Source organism: Apteryx rowi, unplaced genomic scaffold (genome assembly GCF_003343035.1).
Source record: "Apteryx rowi isolate R43461 unplaced genomic scaffold, aptRow1 scaffold_388, whole genome shotgun sequence".
NCBI lineage: Eukaryota > Metazoa > Chordata > Aves > Apterygiformes > Apterygidae > Apteryx > Apteryx rowi.
Window position 1 is genome coordinate 133,548 of NW_020450396.1, and position 19,759 is coordinate 153,306.

Below are 19,759 nucleotides of genomic sequence, written 5' to 3' on the forward strand. Positions count from 1 at the left end.
CAGACTCTTTTCAGTGGTGCCCAGCGACAGGACGCGAGGCAACGGGCACAAACTGAAACACAGACAGTTCCATCTGAACATGAGGAAAAACTTCTTCACTGTGAGGGTGACAGAGCACTGGAAGAGGTTGCCCAGAGAGGTTGTGGAGTCTCCTTCTCTGGAGATATTCAAAACCTGCCTGGACGCGATCCTGTGCAACGTGCTCTAGGTGACCCTGCTTGAGCAGGGGGGTTGGACTAGATGATCTCCAGAGGTCCCTTCCAAACTCACCATTCTGTGATTCTGTGAAATTTATTAAGCAAATGTTCTGCTCTTTGGAATTTTATAATGCAAGATAGGTGTCTGTTTCAAGAACATTTATGGGCTATTTTTCACATTGCTACCCATATGTGGTATTAAGGTAATGTCTCTGACACTGGACTAGATGGAAAATTATTATCTGGGCAACCATCACACCAAACAGGTAGAGACAATCTCTGACCACTTTTAAATATAAACTACAAACAGGTACAAATACATATTAATTACAATAAACAAATAAATAAAAGAATAATAAGAGAAAAATAGACCAAAAGGTCCCTAATCATGACATTTAAATGGCAATGTATAAAAATACCTCCAAAACATACCTGTTTTAGAAGTCTGAAAAAGCCTATCAGAAATAAAATATTAGCACATACTAAAACATTAGAATAGAGTTTTATTAATAACAGTAAATGAAAACAAGCAGAGCAAAGAGGACAGCAATATTTACAATGAAAGAAAATGAAAACCAAACACAAACAGCTGTCACGATTAGGATGGGGAAGAAATAATTTTATTGCCAAAGAAAGGAACACAATAAGCAAGTTAACTTCACAAGCAAGGTAGCAATAAAACCAAGGGATGGTTTTCCACATACATATCTAAAAAGGGGAATCTGTTTCATGCTGGATATGAGGAATGTTATTACTCTGAAATCAAACAAGGTAACTACGGACTAAAGCAAGCTGTTTCCAGAATTAGAATCTATCACACAGTTCAATATTCAACCTAGATGAAAGTATGATATTACAGGAAATTAGGGGAATGAAACATCTGAGATAAACTTTAGGTCAGTAAACTTTTCTGTTTGTTACAGTGTTTTTAATAACTCATAAGTCTACTGCTAGAACACATCTGAATAGCTGATAGTTACATTAAAAGATTAAAAGATTAAACCACAACTACACTTAACACAGAAAAACAATAATTTTCTATTAATTTGCTAATCTGTATTTTACAAAAAATATTCTAAATGAGAAAATAATGTATAAATCTGAGACAGTAGAGTCTGGAAATGATACAAGAGTTGCAGGCACCTTCAGGACAGAATAGTAACAATTAGTATACAGATAGGAGCGAGGCTGGCATCACACATCTGTATGATTAGAAGACGTACGTGGTCACATACGTTTAACTCACTTGTATGTGCATAAATACATACCCTCTCCAATTAGCTACTTTTTTTTTTTTGTCTTCTGCTATATCTTCTGGATCTTCAAAAGCAAATTAGGATTATCCAGGATTCAGTGAGCTGAATGCACAGTGAAATATCCAGTAAACTGCATGTCAAAGAAAGCGTAAGTTGGGGTAACCACCACAGACCAAGCTCAAAGAAAGTTTAGTACAGACTACCTCTAAGTTTGGTACTAGAAATTCAAGAGACTGCTGAGCAGCACTAATAAATAAGCCTTTATATACATGCATCTGTTTTCATTCACACCTATGTAACTGATAAATGGTGGAAGACACAAAACTAGATTTGCTGCAAAAGCTGAATTACTTTATAAGTAGAAACTTTAACTGAAGTCTCAACAAAATCTTGCCAGGTCCTTAAAATTTACTATGTTTTTTTTCCGCTGCTTTGCTATGATTTTTTTCCCTAATCAATATTTACTGGGTTTTTTACTCTTTTTCTTCCATTTTTGTCTCGGCTCAGTATGTAATTCTTTCCCCAGTCACAGATTCCATATTTAAATCCTACATTTTGCTACTTTTCTTAATATCTTTCCTTTATAGCTTTCTTTCCTTTGAGTCTCATTCTGTTGCTGTCACAGTAGTAACAATATGCTTCCCTATACACAGCCAGCTACAAAATCCCCTCAGCATGACCACTGCTTAAGATTTCAGTCTGTAACTTTCCCCAATTAACATTACACAACATCCCCAACAGGAACACAACACAGGAATGCTGTTTTCCTCTCACTCATTTATACAAGGAGCCCCAAGAAATGTTAAACAATTAATTTCCACTAGTTTTAATTTACAAATAATGACAGTTCTGCCTGAATTTGCCTTTCACTGATGGAAAATTAGAAAATAAGGAATAAATCAAAGCCAAAATCTGTCTGGCTTCTCCATTATGAAAGACTGGAGTGAAACACCCCTCCAGAGCTCTGGCTCATGATAACATCCATCCATTTTCTGATTAGGCCTACACTACTCTGCAGATAACTGAAATTAGAAGTTGATCTCATCTTAAGTGGTAGTTGTACCAGTTCTAATTATTCCAATCTAAATTATAGGGCTGGAGCCAGTCAGCTAGCCAACAGAGATCAAGAAAAATCTTTGAGCAGTTTAACGGTGTCCCACTCTTCCTGTTTTTCAGTCTCAAACTTATCAAGCAGCTTCAAGAGCTTATACAAGCATTTCTCTTGCGTTCCATCCATGCTGCTGAGATCAGCCACTACTACACCACAGAAACGAGTGTGTTCAAGATGGATTAAGTGCTACTAAGGGGAAAGCTTCAGCTTCCTCAGGCCCTACCAGTTAAGTCCACCGCTGCAGGTAGCATTACTATTAACTAATACAGGTCTGGCACAACATCATTGAGACTAACTTCTGAAACAGCCTTGTAATATAGTCTTCTTTACTTTTCTGGGCCTGACATTTGTTACTGACATAAAAACAAAGAAAAGAAAAGCAAATCTAGATACATATTTTTCCCCTTCCCATCTTATACACCATGTATGTCCAACTTCTACATAATATAAAACATGCAGAACTGTATTTCTACTGATAATTCCTACAGATCTGTATAAAGTTCCACTACACAGAAGACAGGTTTGCATTTACAAAAAAAATACACATAACCTGAGTTCTGCCCCTAACCAAAAGCCTACAGAAGTCAAGAGAAAAACTCTCATCAACCTTTTGGCTTTGGATCAAGTCCCAGATCTATTCTATCAGTCCCGGTCTACTAAGATGAGTACCTGAAAATACAACGCATGCAAACAGGCCCATCAAAATCACATATGACACCACGTACTTTCTACATCTTATATAGATGTGTATTTACATATATGAATTAATAATTTTAAGAGCCTTGCTAGACAAGCATTTGTTCTACTAACATTAAGCAAAGGATTTTTGATCAGTTTCAACTGTAGTGCTCTAGTCACAGCCAAAAGCAGAACTCTCCAACAACAGCGTGAAAGGTATTTTCATAAAAGTATGCCTTTATAATTTAAATAAAAATCAGAAGGAAATCTCTTTTCTTTCTCCTGAAGGAAACTTACTTACACTGAGCTTATATAACAAACTATTTATGAAGGAAAAAAACATTATTCTGTATTTGACAGTTATAATGACACGATCTCTCGTCTAGACCAAGCTCACATTAAAAAACCTTTTAAGTGTCAGTAGAGAGATGCAAAAAACCCATATCTACTATTTAGTTATTAAGTCAGTACCAGATCAACTAAAAAACTGCAAAACAATAAACATATTTGAAACACAGGCTGTTAAGCCTCGAACTTGGCATTACAAATATTGAAAGCTGTGCTCATAACCCTGTACACACCTCGTTATCATGGCACAGCTGCAGGAGCAGACAACTCACAGATGAAATATATATCATTATGAATAAATGTGTCAGATCATCCAATAATTATTATTCAAACAAAGCAGTACAGAAGAACTGCTGAAATTCCCTCATAAATTGGCTACCCCCAGTTTTCCCTTCTTTGTGAAAGAGGACCCTTTAAAAACAGAAAGGGTAGCACCAGCTTAGCATGGAGTTCTCTCGTACTTTAAAGGTTTCCAGTTTCAGGATGTCAATCACAGAAGACAAAGCCTTTTGCCCAGTGCGTCCCCAGACTGGCTCACTGGGCAAACACACCCTGCGGGATCCTGCTGGCACAAAGGCGGCTACAGGAACATATGCCCCGGGCAGGGGCAAGGGCCAGTGCAGTGCAGCTGCTGGGACTTCGGCGCGGATGCCCATGAAACTGCACTCTCAGCATAAGGGCCTATACTGTGGACCGACATTCTGATATACCGTTGGCTCTTCCCTACTTCAGGAATTATGCTGCAACAGTCAACCTAATTTTAAAAGATACCTGAGTAGCTGCAACAGACTAGGCACTTTAGCTCACTATCAACTTCAGCTGATTTTGAATCAGTGGCCTAAAGGCAAATTGTTTATTATTTCTCTACCAAAACTCATCTTCAGTACCTTCTACCATAGCAGGCCCACACAGAGAAGGCACATACAACCACTTCTGCAAAGGAGCTTGAGGCAACCAGGCCTCAGTAAAGAAGCTGTCACCAGGGGACATGGGAGAGGCTGACAGGGAAGGATAAAGGGAGCGGAGCAGAAAGCATGACAGACATCTCGCAGTGAGCTAGGTATGAGCCATTCCCAAGCCAGACAGGACAGGGTCCGTGGGGAAACAAAAACCAGACCCAAACCATGCACAGCCAACAAGCTTTTTATGAAGCCTGTATTTTTGCTTCCAGATCCTTTTGCTCTTCTGATGGCTTTCAATCGAGAAATGCACTTCTTTTCTTCAGGCCACAGGTATATCACAAACATGCATCTACCTTCATTTTAGGTGCTGCCTCCAGACAAGAAGCACTACTCATATAGCTCCTTCACCTGGCAGATTAACTTCTCACACCCACCTTAAACATGCATGTGCTCTTAAGTACTCATTTGCATAGTAAATCTAACGCAAGCCGAAGCAGAGGCAGAGTTGCATTAAATTTCACAAGAACCCCTACACTAAAAAAAAGCTTTGGTTTTGGAGCACCAATGTTTCTTCCTACAGAGAACATAACCACATAATTTGAATTCTCAAGCTATTCACCAGAGCATGCCATTGAAATGAGAAAGTGCAATGTAATTAAAAAAAACGTATAATCATTAAATGTGAGTGCATACCTTCCCTGATGGCTGTAAATGGGGTTCCTTCCTCTTCCTGTAATCTAATCACTTTCAGAGCCACAAGCTTCCCATTTACCCTGAGAGAGAAAGAGGGGAGGGGAAGGAGAAATAAAAAACACAAATTAAAGCAGAAACAGTATTTCTTACAAATAGAGCTTGTTTCCCATCATGTACTTATTCAATTTCTTCCTGTCAATGTCAGTGATTCATTTATAGCACTGTAAGAAACACTTCATAGCTTCCATAATGTCAACTTTATATTTTCACACTCATATGCAATCCAAGAAATGATCTCAGTTTTCTGTGAGTCAGTCTGTTTCCTTTCTATCACAGCACTAAACTGAAGCTTTGTTAAGTACCACCACATTGCAAAATATGATTTTAATGTATCTGTCCTTTAATTGATCAAATTGTTCCAACAAAAAGGCAAATAATTTTCATTAATCATTCCACTTACAGTTTATCCATACCTGTATCAATTGTCTTCTTCCCCCATAACTATTACTCGCAAAAAGCTAAGGATATTGGAGATGAGAAAGATTTGTTAAGTCACTCTGACCATTTCCCTTTAGGGCAGGATTGTTCCTAATGTACATTCTTTACTACATAGCCCAGGCTAGTTTTAGATAATAATGACTCCCATTTATAAGATTTAAAATATTTTGTACTCCAAGAGACGAAACTTCACAGCAGAAGTCACACTCTTTTGAAATCTATTTGGCTGGTTTCACTTCTAGCATTCAAAACTTCACTATACATTCACCCCACTCAAGGCCTCACAGTTGGTTCAGTTTATCCAAATAAAATCTCACCAATAACTGAATGAAATATAAAAACTGATATCGATTACCCTCCTCAAGAACAAACTCATACTTCTGAACTTTTAACAGACTCCCCATGTATGAAAAGCACGGGGTGAAGGTGGAATCCCTGAAAGGGCATAATACAGTTGCCAAATAAGAAGGATTATTATTGTGATTTCTTCCTGTTAAAAAAAAAAAAGAAGCAGCAGCTAGCCCTTACAACCACAGAACCCTAGGGAAGCCGTGGAGCTTCCACACTCTTGTCATGGAGGCAATTCCCTATTGCTCTGGACCCTAGGAAGCATACTCAATTTTCAAAGCAAGATGACATGGACACCTACCAAGTTTGAACTCATCTTCTCCCTCAGGCTTTTAATTTTTGCAATCAGATGACTTCAATGACAAGATTGCTACTGTATATTTTCTTCTGATTATCTTTTACTATTGCCAGAATCTCATTAGTCCTGTACAGTGCACTGTAATGACTCTGTAAACAACTTGGGCAACCTGATTATCAAAAGATGGTTTACTTATCACCTTCTAACTATTCATAATATTTCCAATTGGAATCAATTCAAGTCTCAGGCCACCAGTCATGGTTGACAGGTAATGATCAGCTTGCTCCTAGAGGATTATCTGAATTTCCCCTTATGACTGCCTTATATGTATTTCTGTTGAGGTCATAACCAAAAACTTCTGGCATCAGGAAAAAACAAACCTTGCCCCAAGTAATTTTGTGTCACACACAGATACAAGTGTAAACCATAATAAAAGCAGAAGCAGAAAGACTGATGACAGATGCGTAGTTCACATATATCTGTAGTTTTCAATTCCACCGTCAATACACCATCCTGCCTATCACATAAATAAAAGTAATTTAGATATCTGAATAATTTGGTTATTTTATAACTGATGAAATAACTGTGCAGGAGGGATTTAAATGAGGAAAAGCAAGATAGTTTTGCAGATCAAGAACAGGATGGACACTCTATTCAGCGAAGGCAATGCAGAAAACTATGGAAAAAGCAGATCAATGAGGGACTAAGGATGCAGGGCGTGGAGGGAGTGCAATTTAAGAGACTGGCATGTAGCATGCAGAGTCATGTAGATTATGTTCTTAATCTAAAGTTCTACATTTCACTGAGCCATTAATAGCAAAATATAACACAAATAGCAACAGTATACAAATGACTTTGATGAATACAAAATTACATAGTGTTATTAAATAGACAAAGTAGGTGGGCTGTGCCATTTAGTTATCACTGCCACTTTGTCACTGGTAGCTGTCATCATCTTGATAGACATCAGGGCAACTCTTAATACTATTAAAATGACTGAATTAATCTCAAGCAGTGTTCCTCTGGGATTGCATTCTCCCCATTAGTATTATTTACCTCCAAAACCTTTTTTTCTTCAGCTCATTTTCTACCAATGAGAGAATTTTTAAGTGTAAATCTGGAGACGAGAGAAGCTAAGTATCAACAATTAACAGAGATAGACGGGTACATCCACATCCTTTAACTGTTCTCCCACTGATGCAATCTCAGGATGCAGTTGGATGATACTGCTCAGATGAGCTAATGGCTACATCAGGATATGGCCTCGCTCCTGCTAAATCCCTGCCACACACTCTGCCTCTGTCTTGTATCAACTATCAATCATCCTTGCTAGATCCTGTATAAGTCTAAAGCATATTTTAAAAGTGATAAAAGCATTTTTCACATTGTAAATGCAAAAACCACTAGAAATGGAAGGAGAGGAAGAACTGGGATCACCTATTTGAGCAGCAGCTAGACATAAAATCAAGTCAGCTATGTCATGAAATTATGCCCTGAATCTTGTGATAACTTGCCCAAATGAGGCAATTTTCTTAGAAACAACATTTAAAAAGTGAGACATGGAGAAAATTAGCTCTACAACACATTAGAATTTGCCTTTGGTGTCCTTCAATAGTGAATAGATTAGCAAAACTCTTGTCATGCTTCATGTTTGTCTTCCACAGCTTTCAAAGTGTGCTCAGTATTTTTATTATTTTTACACAAGTAGAAAAACTGCTAGGCAGACAGCCTTTTAGATGGTGACAAGAAAATGCTGCTGCCCATTCTAACATCTCGGATTCATTAAACCAGCTCTCACTGCCCAAAGCAAACAATTACACAGCATCTCAAAGCAATGCACTTAACATGGCCAAAGATTTCACTTATCTCAGCGTCTTCCATCCATCCTGTCAACTGTCTCATTAATTTCTATTAAGGATAATATTGATTATAAAATTCCTATGTTTTAATTTACAAGCCTTAGTCCTTTCTAAACTAACAGATTTGCTTTCTCTCCGACTCTCCTCTTCCTTTCTCATATCCAAAAAATCCCTGAAAAATGGAGAGAAGTCCTGAAGCCTCTCCAAATATCACACAAAGTAACTTTAATAAGGGATGATGTTGGCTAGGAAAATCATTAGCAGCTGATGGACAGATTATAGATTTATGGGAATTCAGCATTTAAGGGTACATAAACTCTTCTATTTAATTTCGGATTTTATATGCAAAATAGACAAAATAAAAATGGGTCTGTATAGTTTTATGTGGCATATAGTAAAAGTGTGTATATTCTAAAAAATACAAATGAGCCAGATGTTACAAGAAATTCTAATATAGTGTGTCACACTGCATTTTCTAAAACAGCACATATCAGCATTACCAAAATAAATACATTGATACAAATGACCATTTATGAGAAAATATAGATGATTAGAAATAATTTAATGTTTTAATGCATCATTAAGAAAATATAATACTGATGAATATAAAGTAACTGATGATTTAATTGGTTTTACTGGGGATAATGCCGACAATGTCACATAGAGAACAAAAGAGTAAAATAACACTATTTTCACAAGTTCTTCAGTTATATTTAGATGTGATACATGTTCTAAATATAATACATTTAAAGGATTTAATTAATACCAGAACTGCCTCTCTGATTTCAATCTGTTTATATTGTAGAGTGTTATTGCTGACTGGAGCTGAGGAGTAGTTCATAGCCCTCACAAGTGCTGAGCTTGGGAACATTTCTGCAAAGAAAAAAAATCAGATATTGCCACGGTGCTCGTATTCCTGATGCTTTATTTCAAGGCATTAATTTTTATTTAGAAAAACAACTCTCAATTGTTAAATACTCACTTACATGAAAAATACAAAGCATGATGTTCAAATGCAGAAAACATCTAATTAAATATACTCTGTGGTTATATTAACATCCCAAACAGACGTCTAAAACGCAAAACAGACAGTGGCCTAAAGAAACCAGGCTCTGCCAGAATTTTCCTTTGAAAGAAACTTCACAGAACCAAATTCATTATAGGTTTAGTCACCTCAGATTATTCCATCAAAGAGTAACTAACTCCATATTAAGAGAAACACTTCTTTAAGTCATTAACATCGAAGACGTGTAAAAATTGATTATATTGCATTTCTCATACTGAAAAGGACTTACATTTGTAATTTACAGAAAAAATTTACAGTACTGCTAAAGCTGTAGAGTGGAAATATTCCACAGAGTAACAATTTCTCTTTTTGACTTCAACCATCTTTTAACCTCCATCTTTAAAAAAGTACCTTGTTTTAAACCAGTGGATTAAAGATATTGCATAATGTTGACATTTATTAGGGTTGAAAAAAAGATCAAAGCATTCCAAAAGATATGCAGGATTTTAACTATTGATTAGTGTTGTCACTGGAACTCGGGGACCCAGCTTTTCCCAGGACTCAGATTAGTCTCACATGAGCAACGTTACAGCCTTTACTGGAGCAGGTGCAGGGAAGCGGAATCAGAGTATTTACCTTCAGGACCCTATCTCCCAATCTCCATCATTAGTTAAAACTAATTAGCTACCTAACTAAGTACAATACAAGGCCTGAACTTTATTCATTACTGTTGAAAGAAAATGACTTTTTCCTGAGAGTTTCTAAGATGAGAAAGAAACCTCTGCCCATAGTTTGTTGTTTTGCACTAGCTTGGGTAAAATCACTCTTGCAGCTAGGCACCAAGCACATTTAAGCTCAATACACATAACATTATTAAAACAGACTGGACTAGTACAGATTAAATAAAACAAAACCCTGCAATCAGATATAAATGTAACTTGCCAGGCAGGGATACTTATGGTTCATGAAAAAGCAAATATTTTATTCATGTATCTCAATTACTGTGACATGGAATATGCACTAGAAAGATTGGTAACAGATTTGCCTCTGCCTCTCTCTCTCTCACCAAGGAGAAGGGGAAAAAGGTGCCAGGCCTGGGACTGCAAGCAGGGAGAGGACTATGCAGCCCTGGTCCTCCTCAATATACCTCACATCTTTTTGGACCCTACAAAAACTGATTTTCATATAGAGAGAGTTTGAAGACAAATGCTGTGGTATCACTATAAGTAGAGTGGCCTCTCCTATAATTCTGCATTCTTAGAGTTAGAGATGCTCTTTTGGAAGGTATTTTTCCATGGCTAAGGGGAAAATACATTTGTGCATGGCATAATGACATTTAGCTTGGGAATTTCTTCAGCATTTGTTCTACCATGCCAGTCATGCATACAGTTGCTACTGCCACTAAATTGCTATCCAATAACTTCTAGAACTGTATTCAGTGTAACTTGGTCTATCCCAGTTTTCCTACTGCATTTTTCTGTGCAATCATGGGTAAGTTATATAATTACATTTTCTTTCCTCAGTTTCCTCTCACTTGTCACAAGAGATAATGCTTAATTGCCTTGGTAAAGCACTCTGCAGGTTCAATGAAAAATGTTAAGTTTTAACACTACAAATATATGTAAGCACAGCATCGTGTACTGTTCTCTTTTATATATGCCTATATAGAAAACCTCCCAGTGTTTCCTTTAAATGCAGAGAAACTCATTCAATGAAAAGTGATCGATATAGTCAATGATTCATCCTTTAGTTAGAGTCTTCAAGTTTACATGGTTTTTAAAATGTCTGCAGACAGAAGAACTATTTTAAAACTACTTTCAGTACTTATACCTCTTTAACAAATTTTTCCACCATTTGGCATTTCAGGTCAGCATCTAGTTATCACTAGTTTGGCATCTAGTTCAACTTGAAGCTATTTTCTTTCTGAAAGATTGATAATGCTAGAGATTTTTAAAAAGCATCTATTTATACACTCTGTAAACTCATGTCATGACTTCAAAATGTATTGCAGAAAAGCAGCCTACAAAAATACTGAAAGCACAGCAGTTAAAAAAAAGAGAAATTAGGAAGCTCAAGGAGGTACCTCTAAAGTGCCTCTCATAATCCATCAACATACATTACTTTTCCAACCATTTGGTACTCCAAGACAAAAACAGTTTTATTTGCAAATGAGACACAATTTACAAGAAAGAAAAGAAAAGGTTGGGAATATTTAGGTCACTAAGGCAACCTGAACCACAGCAATTTTGAAAGATTCTGACTAAATTGGCTAAATGATGAAAAATTTATTATTTGTGAACTGGACATGCTGCACATGAAATGTCTCAGGGAGTATGTGAACATAATACCTCATATAGGCATAGAGTAAAGCCAGGGGAGTGACTAAAAAGAGAAAGTATGACAGACAAAACCATGGCAAGCTCTTTAGGCTGTCAGTAACCTACAGCACTTCCAACAGATTGGACATAAAACAAGAGAAAGGACAGTGAAAGCAGTCAAGGAGGTTTCATGACAAATAAAAGGGGAAAAAAATCATGCAACTAAAAGAAAAAAACAAACAGCAATTAGCCCTGTCAGTCATCCTCAGTGATGGCTTTAGCACCATAAACTCAAAAATTAAAGTACTTAAGTCTCTTGTTTCTTGTGAGTAGCCATCCACCAGCATATACATGAAATATTATCATAGCCAGCTAGATATTCATAAAGCATACTACAGTACCTCATGGCAATAACAAATACAGGTAGTTCATACTGATCATTCACATATTCCTTATTGTTCCAGGGGTAAAACCACTTGGAAACCACGGCTGATGCAGAGCATGGTGAGTGCCTTACAGAGCTATACCTGTCTCCAAGATTTGTACTTCATAACACTAACTCCCTATTGATTTTCAGGTGAATAATAAAAGGTTTTGTCTTTGAAGAACATAAACCTAAAACGTCCTGGCTACCTGAAAAATCACCTTTCATCTTTTGGTACACATTGGAATAACTGAATACACAAAATTCTGAGTTCAGACAGGCAACAGGATCTTCAGAAAAGGAAGCTGGATAGAAGAACTTTGCTGCCTTCTCCAGCCTTCGTGGAAGTGACCTCTGAGCTGGCAACATCAGCTTACTCAACCAGACATGTCCTCATGGCAACGGTTAAAAGGGATAGGGACCAGAACTGAGGTTAGGACAACAACTGTGTTAGTGATAAATTGTTTGAAATGATGGCATTTTGTGGTAGGGATTTTGGGCAGTATTTCGTCAACTGCATCTGTTAAGAGTTCCATATATTTTTGTAATACTTTGAGCACACGCAACTTAGCACTAAAATTAATACGGACAAACAAAAAACAGATGACAGAGAGATCATAAATGTGCAGAAGTAGCAGACATACCACTGGCCTGCTTCTCAAAACAGAGAGTCGTGCTGTGTAAGCAGCAGTCACAGATCACATCACTTTAATGGAGGTAATCTTTTTTAATCCTTACCTACAGCTTGAAGAGCAATTGAAAAGCAAGGGGAGAGGATGACAACTGTGCCAACTCATAATGTTGCCAAAAGCACAGTTTTTTCCCTTATGCAAAGCTTCCAGTGTGACTACGCAACACCCTCACTCTGCCTAGTAAGGGGGGCCCTGCCTAGAAGCAGCTCCTCTCTGCTGTTACTGCCTTCTTAACCATGCTCCAGAGACTCCCATCCGCCATTTGTTTGTCACAGATCAAGTAAGATCCCAGTGCTGGAAATTCAGGTAAATTCATAATCAGCCCCAAGAGGGAAGAAGGCCCATAGCAGCAAGAAGATATACATGCTTATACAGATGGACAGCTTTTTCTTAAATTCAGTTGCAAAAAGGAATATACAAAAATTGAAAAGGTACTACTGCTCTAAAATTTATTTTCTGCAAACTGCTTTCAAACACAGTAACATTTTCCAATGGCCCACTAAAAGTATGTGAGGAAAAGAGTTAAGCCATAACCTTATGTCACATATTTACTTCTGTTCCGTTATTATGAGATCTCTTTCCACAATAAGATGGAACCTAGAAAAGGGATCAAGGGAAAAAAAAATAAAAGGCAAGGCAGAGGAGAGTGTGACTGTAACACTACTCATTCCTTGCTTCTGCAGTTAAAATACAAAATCTTTTCAAGTTTGGTAAAGATTTTTTTAATTCAAAGTTATTAAAAGAGACAACAAATTTTCACAGTACTAGTCAGACACAGAGTCAATGAAACTTGCATCGTTTTCTAGAGCATTACCAGTATATTACTAGACCTGCTTTTCCAGCATTAAAAAAAAAAGGCATAAATCACTTCAAAGAGATCTGAATTTCAACCAATACATGTGTTAAGCAGCCTTTGGGGGTTTTACACAATTTATAAAATTTTATACAACAAGGCAAAATTCAAGAAATGAACTTTAAAGACAATCGAAAATGAATATACCAAGATAAGTTTTCAGTAGGCACACCTGAAGTTCGACACAGGAACTCAGAAATAGATTTGCCTATTAATGCATGTGTCAGCCAGAAACAAATGGTCGGCTGGCTATTTCTCCGGTAAACAAAAAGCCCAGTCTAACAGAAGACCGCTTCACTTTTCTCAATAATTCAATCCTGTTCGCTCTACAGCATCCTCATACTCCAGGGAATCATTTGTATTTGACTGTGAAAATCCATCATCCACTAAGAGGAATTAGCCCACTTCATTTGACTTTGCTGGGATACTACCATGACTCCTCAAATAGGCAGAAAAATAATGGGTGTTGACAGGAAAACAAGGGTTTAGCATTACTGATCTTGCTCTAAGGTCTAAAAAGCCAGGCTCTTCCTGAATGCTAGGTACCGTACACATTACTATGAACTTTAGGTCAAGACTGGCTGATTTTATATCTTTGTAGGCAAGTATGTATCTTTTAATCTTTTCAAATAGTAAACTTGGTTCATAATTTTTTCTTCCGGCATAATGATCAACAGGGGAAATAATTTAGAAGAATGAAATATTCTTTATTTAACAAACCAGGTGCAGATATTTAGAAAAAAATGGAATAAAGGGATCAAGATTACAGCAAACAATCCTATAAAAGTCAGCTAAGTTCAAAAACAACTTTCTGCTATGCTGTGTTTCTGGAAATTCCCGCTGAATGGAACAGATTCAAGGATGGCTTTGTACCGTCTGTACAAAGATCACGGATTAAAATTTAATACAAGAATCAAAATTAGGAAAAGCCTTACACTCTGAAAGAAAACATAATTAAAGCCTTCCTAATATCAAAAACTGTCTGCCTTCAAGCAGTGTCAATTTTCATTTCAAGAGTGTTCCCCAAGGAGTATGTTTGTCAACTTAAACATCATTGCCATCAAAAATTATCAACATATTTTGTACATCTCCAAGTTACTTTGGGCCTGTTATTTAGTGGCTACCCATCAAAGGAAAAGGAATTACGACAAATGGTTGTCTATGATTTCCTCAGCTATATGTTTTCAAACCATTTAATCAAGTTTTAGCCTTGAAACTACAGCCTTATGGCTGAAACTCCAACCATTACTTATTTCAGAATTTTTACTATACAATAGCTTACTGAAGGACACACTAGGGGCTTGTCAGCTCAACAAACAGTACTTTCAGGGCTCTCCTGAGATTACACAAAAGAGCGCAAAAAGGAGGAGACAGTTTGGGACTGAAAACTGGACCCCAATGAGCTAAGACACTGCAACATGCCAGGAATTCCCAGATTCATCACAAATTTGTGCAGAAAGAAGGGCAGAAGGTTCTGGAACTTTTGAAGAGTCGTTATTTCAAGTGATATATCATCACAGACATTTGGGATAAGCAATTTTAGGAGCTGAAGGGAGGGTAAAATAAATACAACTACTATTCAGTGCTGTTCTTAAACCCCTTCCTTCAGTCTGAAGTCACCTATAAACATCATTCTTCCAGAGGCCTAAAGCCCAAATTTGGGGTCATCTTTCATTCCTCCCTCCTTTTCAAACATCTACCTTTTCTTACAGTTTGTTATTCATATTTAAGTATCAACTTGGACCTGGAGTCTTAAAAGTTGAATGCATGCAAGTAAAATACAACTGTTTTCAGTATCAGGGCTTAGACATTCTTGCTGCAGTACTTTTATCTGTTCAGTAAAATACCTTGCTTAAACACATATACTGGAATAAGTATAAGAAGCTATGTGAGCGCAATGGTTATGAAAGAAAAATAAAAAAGCAATCTTCCTGGGTTCCTCCATGTTAGAAACTTCGCTTTAGAATCTGAAACCAAATTTAAATTTGTTTAAAAATTTGATATGTAATGTCCTTCCCTTCTTTTTTCACCCACTTGATGGGTTGGTTGCTTTGGTGTTTGGTAACCTAGGCGTGAAAATGGCCATTCATCAAACAGGCATGAAAAGAACCATTTCACGCAAAGTACCAATGCTCAGTAACATGAGCTGCTTCTGGGAGACATTCTCAGCAACTTGCATAAGTGTGTGAAACAGAGAAATGTGATACGTTGATGAAAAACCCAGCAGTCACTTTTATAATGTGTAAAAAATGGATTTTGAAATGAAACAGATTTTCTTTCTGTTTCTCTCCCATCCCAGCTTGTTTCAATGTAAACAGAGGCTTTTCTTTCCTAGATTCAAGAAGCCCAAGAATGGAAAGAGTTTTTGTTTGACGGAATAAGCTTGAATTGGGAGCTGCACACGTTGCTATAAAGATTGTACTTATTCAACCCATAAAACACAAATTTCTTGAAGTTGGAATCACTGATCATTACAAAACATCATCAAGCAATTGAATCTATTAGAGAAATATAAGCAAAAAATAGCAAATGGGTTTGGAAAACTCATAATAACACCATAGTAGCCTGCATTAAGCTGGTAATGAGAACATGCGAGCAACTTTCTAAGTGCTGATAAACTAATATCTGCTACAGTGCTCCGTATTGTCACAGAATGCTAATAGCAGCAAATGTATCATTAAATTCTTTAAAGTAGTATTTTCCTTCAGTTTATAGATGTTTTACGCTTACAACTAAGAGACATATCTCAAACTTTCAGATCACCTCCACTTCTATTACCTTGGTACATATATATCTCAGGAAATACATTTAAAAAAACAAAAACAAAAAAACACCAATTTCCATATGTATCTGGTGGGGCACAATAATTCTGAGTACAAAGTATCATGCAAACCAGCTCAATCTGACCTTAAATTCTCCATCTTCAACTACAGTTAAGGACACATCTCAGAAATATTTTGCCAAACGACAAAACTGAACATTAGAGTTGGTTGAAAATTCTCAAACATTTCAATCAAAATGTAATTTCTGGCAAGTATTACCAGCTTTTTCAAATACCTGCTATGTCTAAACTGTGTATTGCAGTGTGCCACACAGGCTTAATCCTTCAGTAGTCAAAACTGGGTACATGCCAAAACAGGCAATAACTCTCTCTTGATGTGTTTGCCCATTTTTCTTTCCTCTAAAGCTAAAGCCAGGGGGAGCACAGTGGTGCATATCGCAACCTTGCACTGTGCACCTACACCAGGTGCTAGAAAATATTTCTGTATCTACCATTTTAGATAAAGCTGTAAATAGTCAGAGCCAATCTGCCAGAAAAGCGGCAGCAAAGTTCGGCACTAACAGAACTGCAGGAGTCAACATTAGCCCATCTATTTGCCGCTCTGTCCACCTGCCTTCCCTGCAGCACACAGCAGCAGTGACGCTCCCTTCGCTGGGGACATCGCATGGGCCAAAGATTCCTCCGCTTCTCACAGGGACAAAAGAGGTAAGCAGGACTTCAACCAACAGCTCCTCCTGAAAGAGCTGGCAGCCCTGTAGCACCTCCCCTGTTCCTAAGGAATTGCTTCCTCCTCCTGCGAACTAGTTCAACTGCTTCTCTAGTTCAAGAAACAGAAGTCTGGGCTGGAGGTGCTGAATCTGGATGGTGCTGCACAATATAGGAATTATTTCAGTTCTTGGGGGGGAAAAAAAATAAAAATCAACCAACCAAAATGTTAAGCAGGTGAAGGAGCATTATCCTAACATTAGGAAGAGACTGAGATACCCTCTGTATATGCATTCTTACTCAGACTCTAGTTACATACACTTTTGCAAAATAAATTTTAAAGATTTTGAAAAAGATGTAATGAAGCAGCAGAATAAAGTGATATAAGTGCTATAATTCACACTACTGATTCAGATCTAACTTGCTATTTATCATAACAGAGAATGCACAGAGTACAGTAATTTCAATTTATTATTCAACCACCATTAAAATCAATGAAGTATTTCTTACAGATGTGCAGTCAGCTCTATTAAAACAAATGGAGTATTTCTAAACCAATCTATGTTTTGTAGTAAAAATAAGCAGACCACCACTGAATAAAATTCCTCTAGGGCTGTGCTTTGTTTAGTTTTTAATTCTTGGTCAATTCTACTGATTGAGGGGACATCCAGCAACCCCGTTTCCTTAGTTCAAGCTTACCGAAAATCAGGCATATGGGATAACTATCATCAGATATGCTGCTGTGATTTTTTCTAAAGGGTTTTAGTTATAAGGCACAGCTGAAATCCATATGGTTTTCTCATATTACTTAAACCCCAATAAAAAGCTTACTTATTCTGTATTATGTCTGGTATTTATGGTGATATGTAACTGAACAGTTAACAATACAACATAACTGCACTTTCTTGAAGAAAGCTGAGTGTGAAAGGAAACACATTACCAACACAGCAGAACTGTAAATACTTCTTTTATGTAGTCCAATGTCATTGTGCTCATTAACCTCAAAGCTACTGAAAAATGACATCCCTCATTCTGATTTACTACAAATATTCAGTGAAAAATTAATTTTCAGTACCTATGTACCTTGATGACCCTGGAATATGTTAACAAATTTATTTCCCTGTTTCAGTAGTTATTCTGTCCCATGACTGTCACAATATTCTCTCTGCTGAGAATGGTAAGTTGCCTCATCCATCATTCACTGGACAAAGTTTTTAAATAAAGATACCACAATTATCAGATCCCTCTCTCAGAACTGCTAATTATCACTCAAAGTCTGATTAATAAAACTCATTTAAATATATGAATTTTATACCATGAAGTATGCTGCTTGACAAAGGTAGTTCTCAACTGCAGCATAAGCTCAAGTAGTGTATTTTAAGTATGTTTATCGAGTTATCTTATAAAATACAGAAGTGCTTAGGTCATTAGGAATAAAAAATTGCAACAAATATTGTTAAAGTGGCTGAAAACTATATATTTAACATGTATACAAGAGGCAGAGTAGTTGTTACAATGTGTCTTAACATTATCACTATTGGCTATTCTTGTAAATAAACAAAACTCACAACAGTCTAAAATTCCATTTAATCACTTCATGATATTTTATTCAAGTTTTTCTAACAACAAACAAAGACTAATAAAACCATTGCATATATTCAGCATTGCTCTCAGAACATCAGAAAAGTGTACTTGATAGTATATTGCATATGTGCGCTTATCCCTAAAAATTAAATATCTTACATTGATATGGATATTAAGAAAGTAATAAAACAATAATATACAAACAAAAACATCAGATTAACAAAACGGGATCTCATCTTCTTCTGCTATGAAGGTAGCATATTACCTGAGCAAGGTAGCCTCAGCCTCTGACTAGAGCACAGCCTCACTGAAGTCATTCTGCATTCTTTCATAGGGTTACATATACAAGGGCTGCAACACTGATTAATACTTTCTGATTATCCTTACACAGAAAATTAAATGAAAAAATACACTTACTTGCTTTTCCCTTTGTATACTGTAGCATAGGACCCTTCCCCTAGTTTTTCCAGTTTTTCGTATGAGTCTGCTTTTCCAAACTTGGGGCTTGTAGGCTAAACAACAAAAAAAAGATGACCTTTCAGCATGTATTTCACCTGGCAACATTAACTGCTTTGATTCAGCCTTGAAAGATCAAGTGTCATTACCAAAACTCATAGACCTACATTTGTTTTTAGCAGCCAGTAAGAAGAAAGTTAATAGCACAGCTAATGAAAGAATGTAACAGGCTACTCAAACAAACATCATTCAACACCCCAGATGGTTGCCGCTTTCAACCATATCCTTACATCACTGAAACCATCAAAAGGATTTTTTTCGTAATCAAAGGGAGATTTCTGTTTCCCTTTTCACATTTACCACTTCATACCAGGAAAAGGATCATTAACAACTAAGCCATCTTATCTTTGTCAAGAGATCTAAGCAACAGTCTTAATCTGCCCTATAAAATCGGATAACACGTGCCTGTTAAGTTAAAAAAAATCTAAACCAAAGCTCCCCCAAAACCTCTGTTATAGGTAGTCAGTGGACCTGGTACACTGACCACTGTTCAGACGGTGATCAAAATCTTACAGGAATGTACCTTTAATTCAGAAACAAGATACTCTCTTTATGTCAAGAATCTTCAGCTTACAAATATAATCACACCATACACTTTTAATGGCAAGTACATGCAGCACACTCTACTCACATCCATTAGGCTTAACGTCTGCAGCCTAAGTGAGGGGTCTATAATTGAACCAAGCAAAGC

At 36.9% G+C, this 19,759-nt stretch overlaps 1 protein-coding gene across 1 annotated transcript in view; it reads right to left on the bottom strand.

Annotated features, from left to right (window-relative positions):
- Positions 1 to 19,759, bottom strand: part of CDK14 (cyclin dependent kinase 14) — a gene marked incomplete at its 3' end in the record, with an annotated part of 228,221 nt that overhangs the window by 117,278 nt on the left and 91,184 nt on the right. The window contains exons 4-5 of the mRNA XM_026074401.1: positions 18,970 to 19,064; positions 5,186 to 5,265 (exon numbers count right to left, since the gene is read on the bottom strand). Coding sequence (XP_025930186.1) covers positions 5,186 to 5,265; positions 18,970 to 19,064 — 175 coding nt within the window. The remainder of the gene's footprint in view (positions 1 to 5,185; positions 5,266 to 18,969; positions 19,065 to 19,759) is intronic.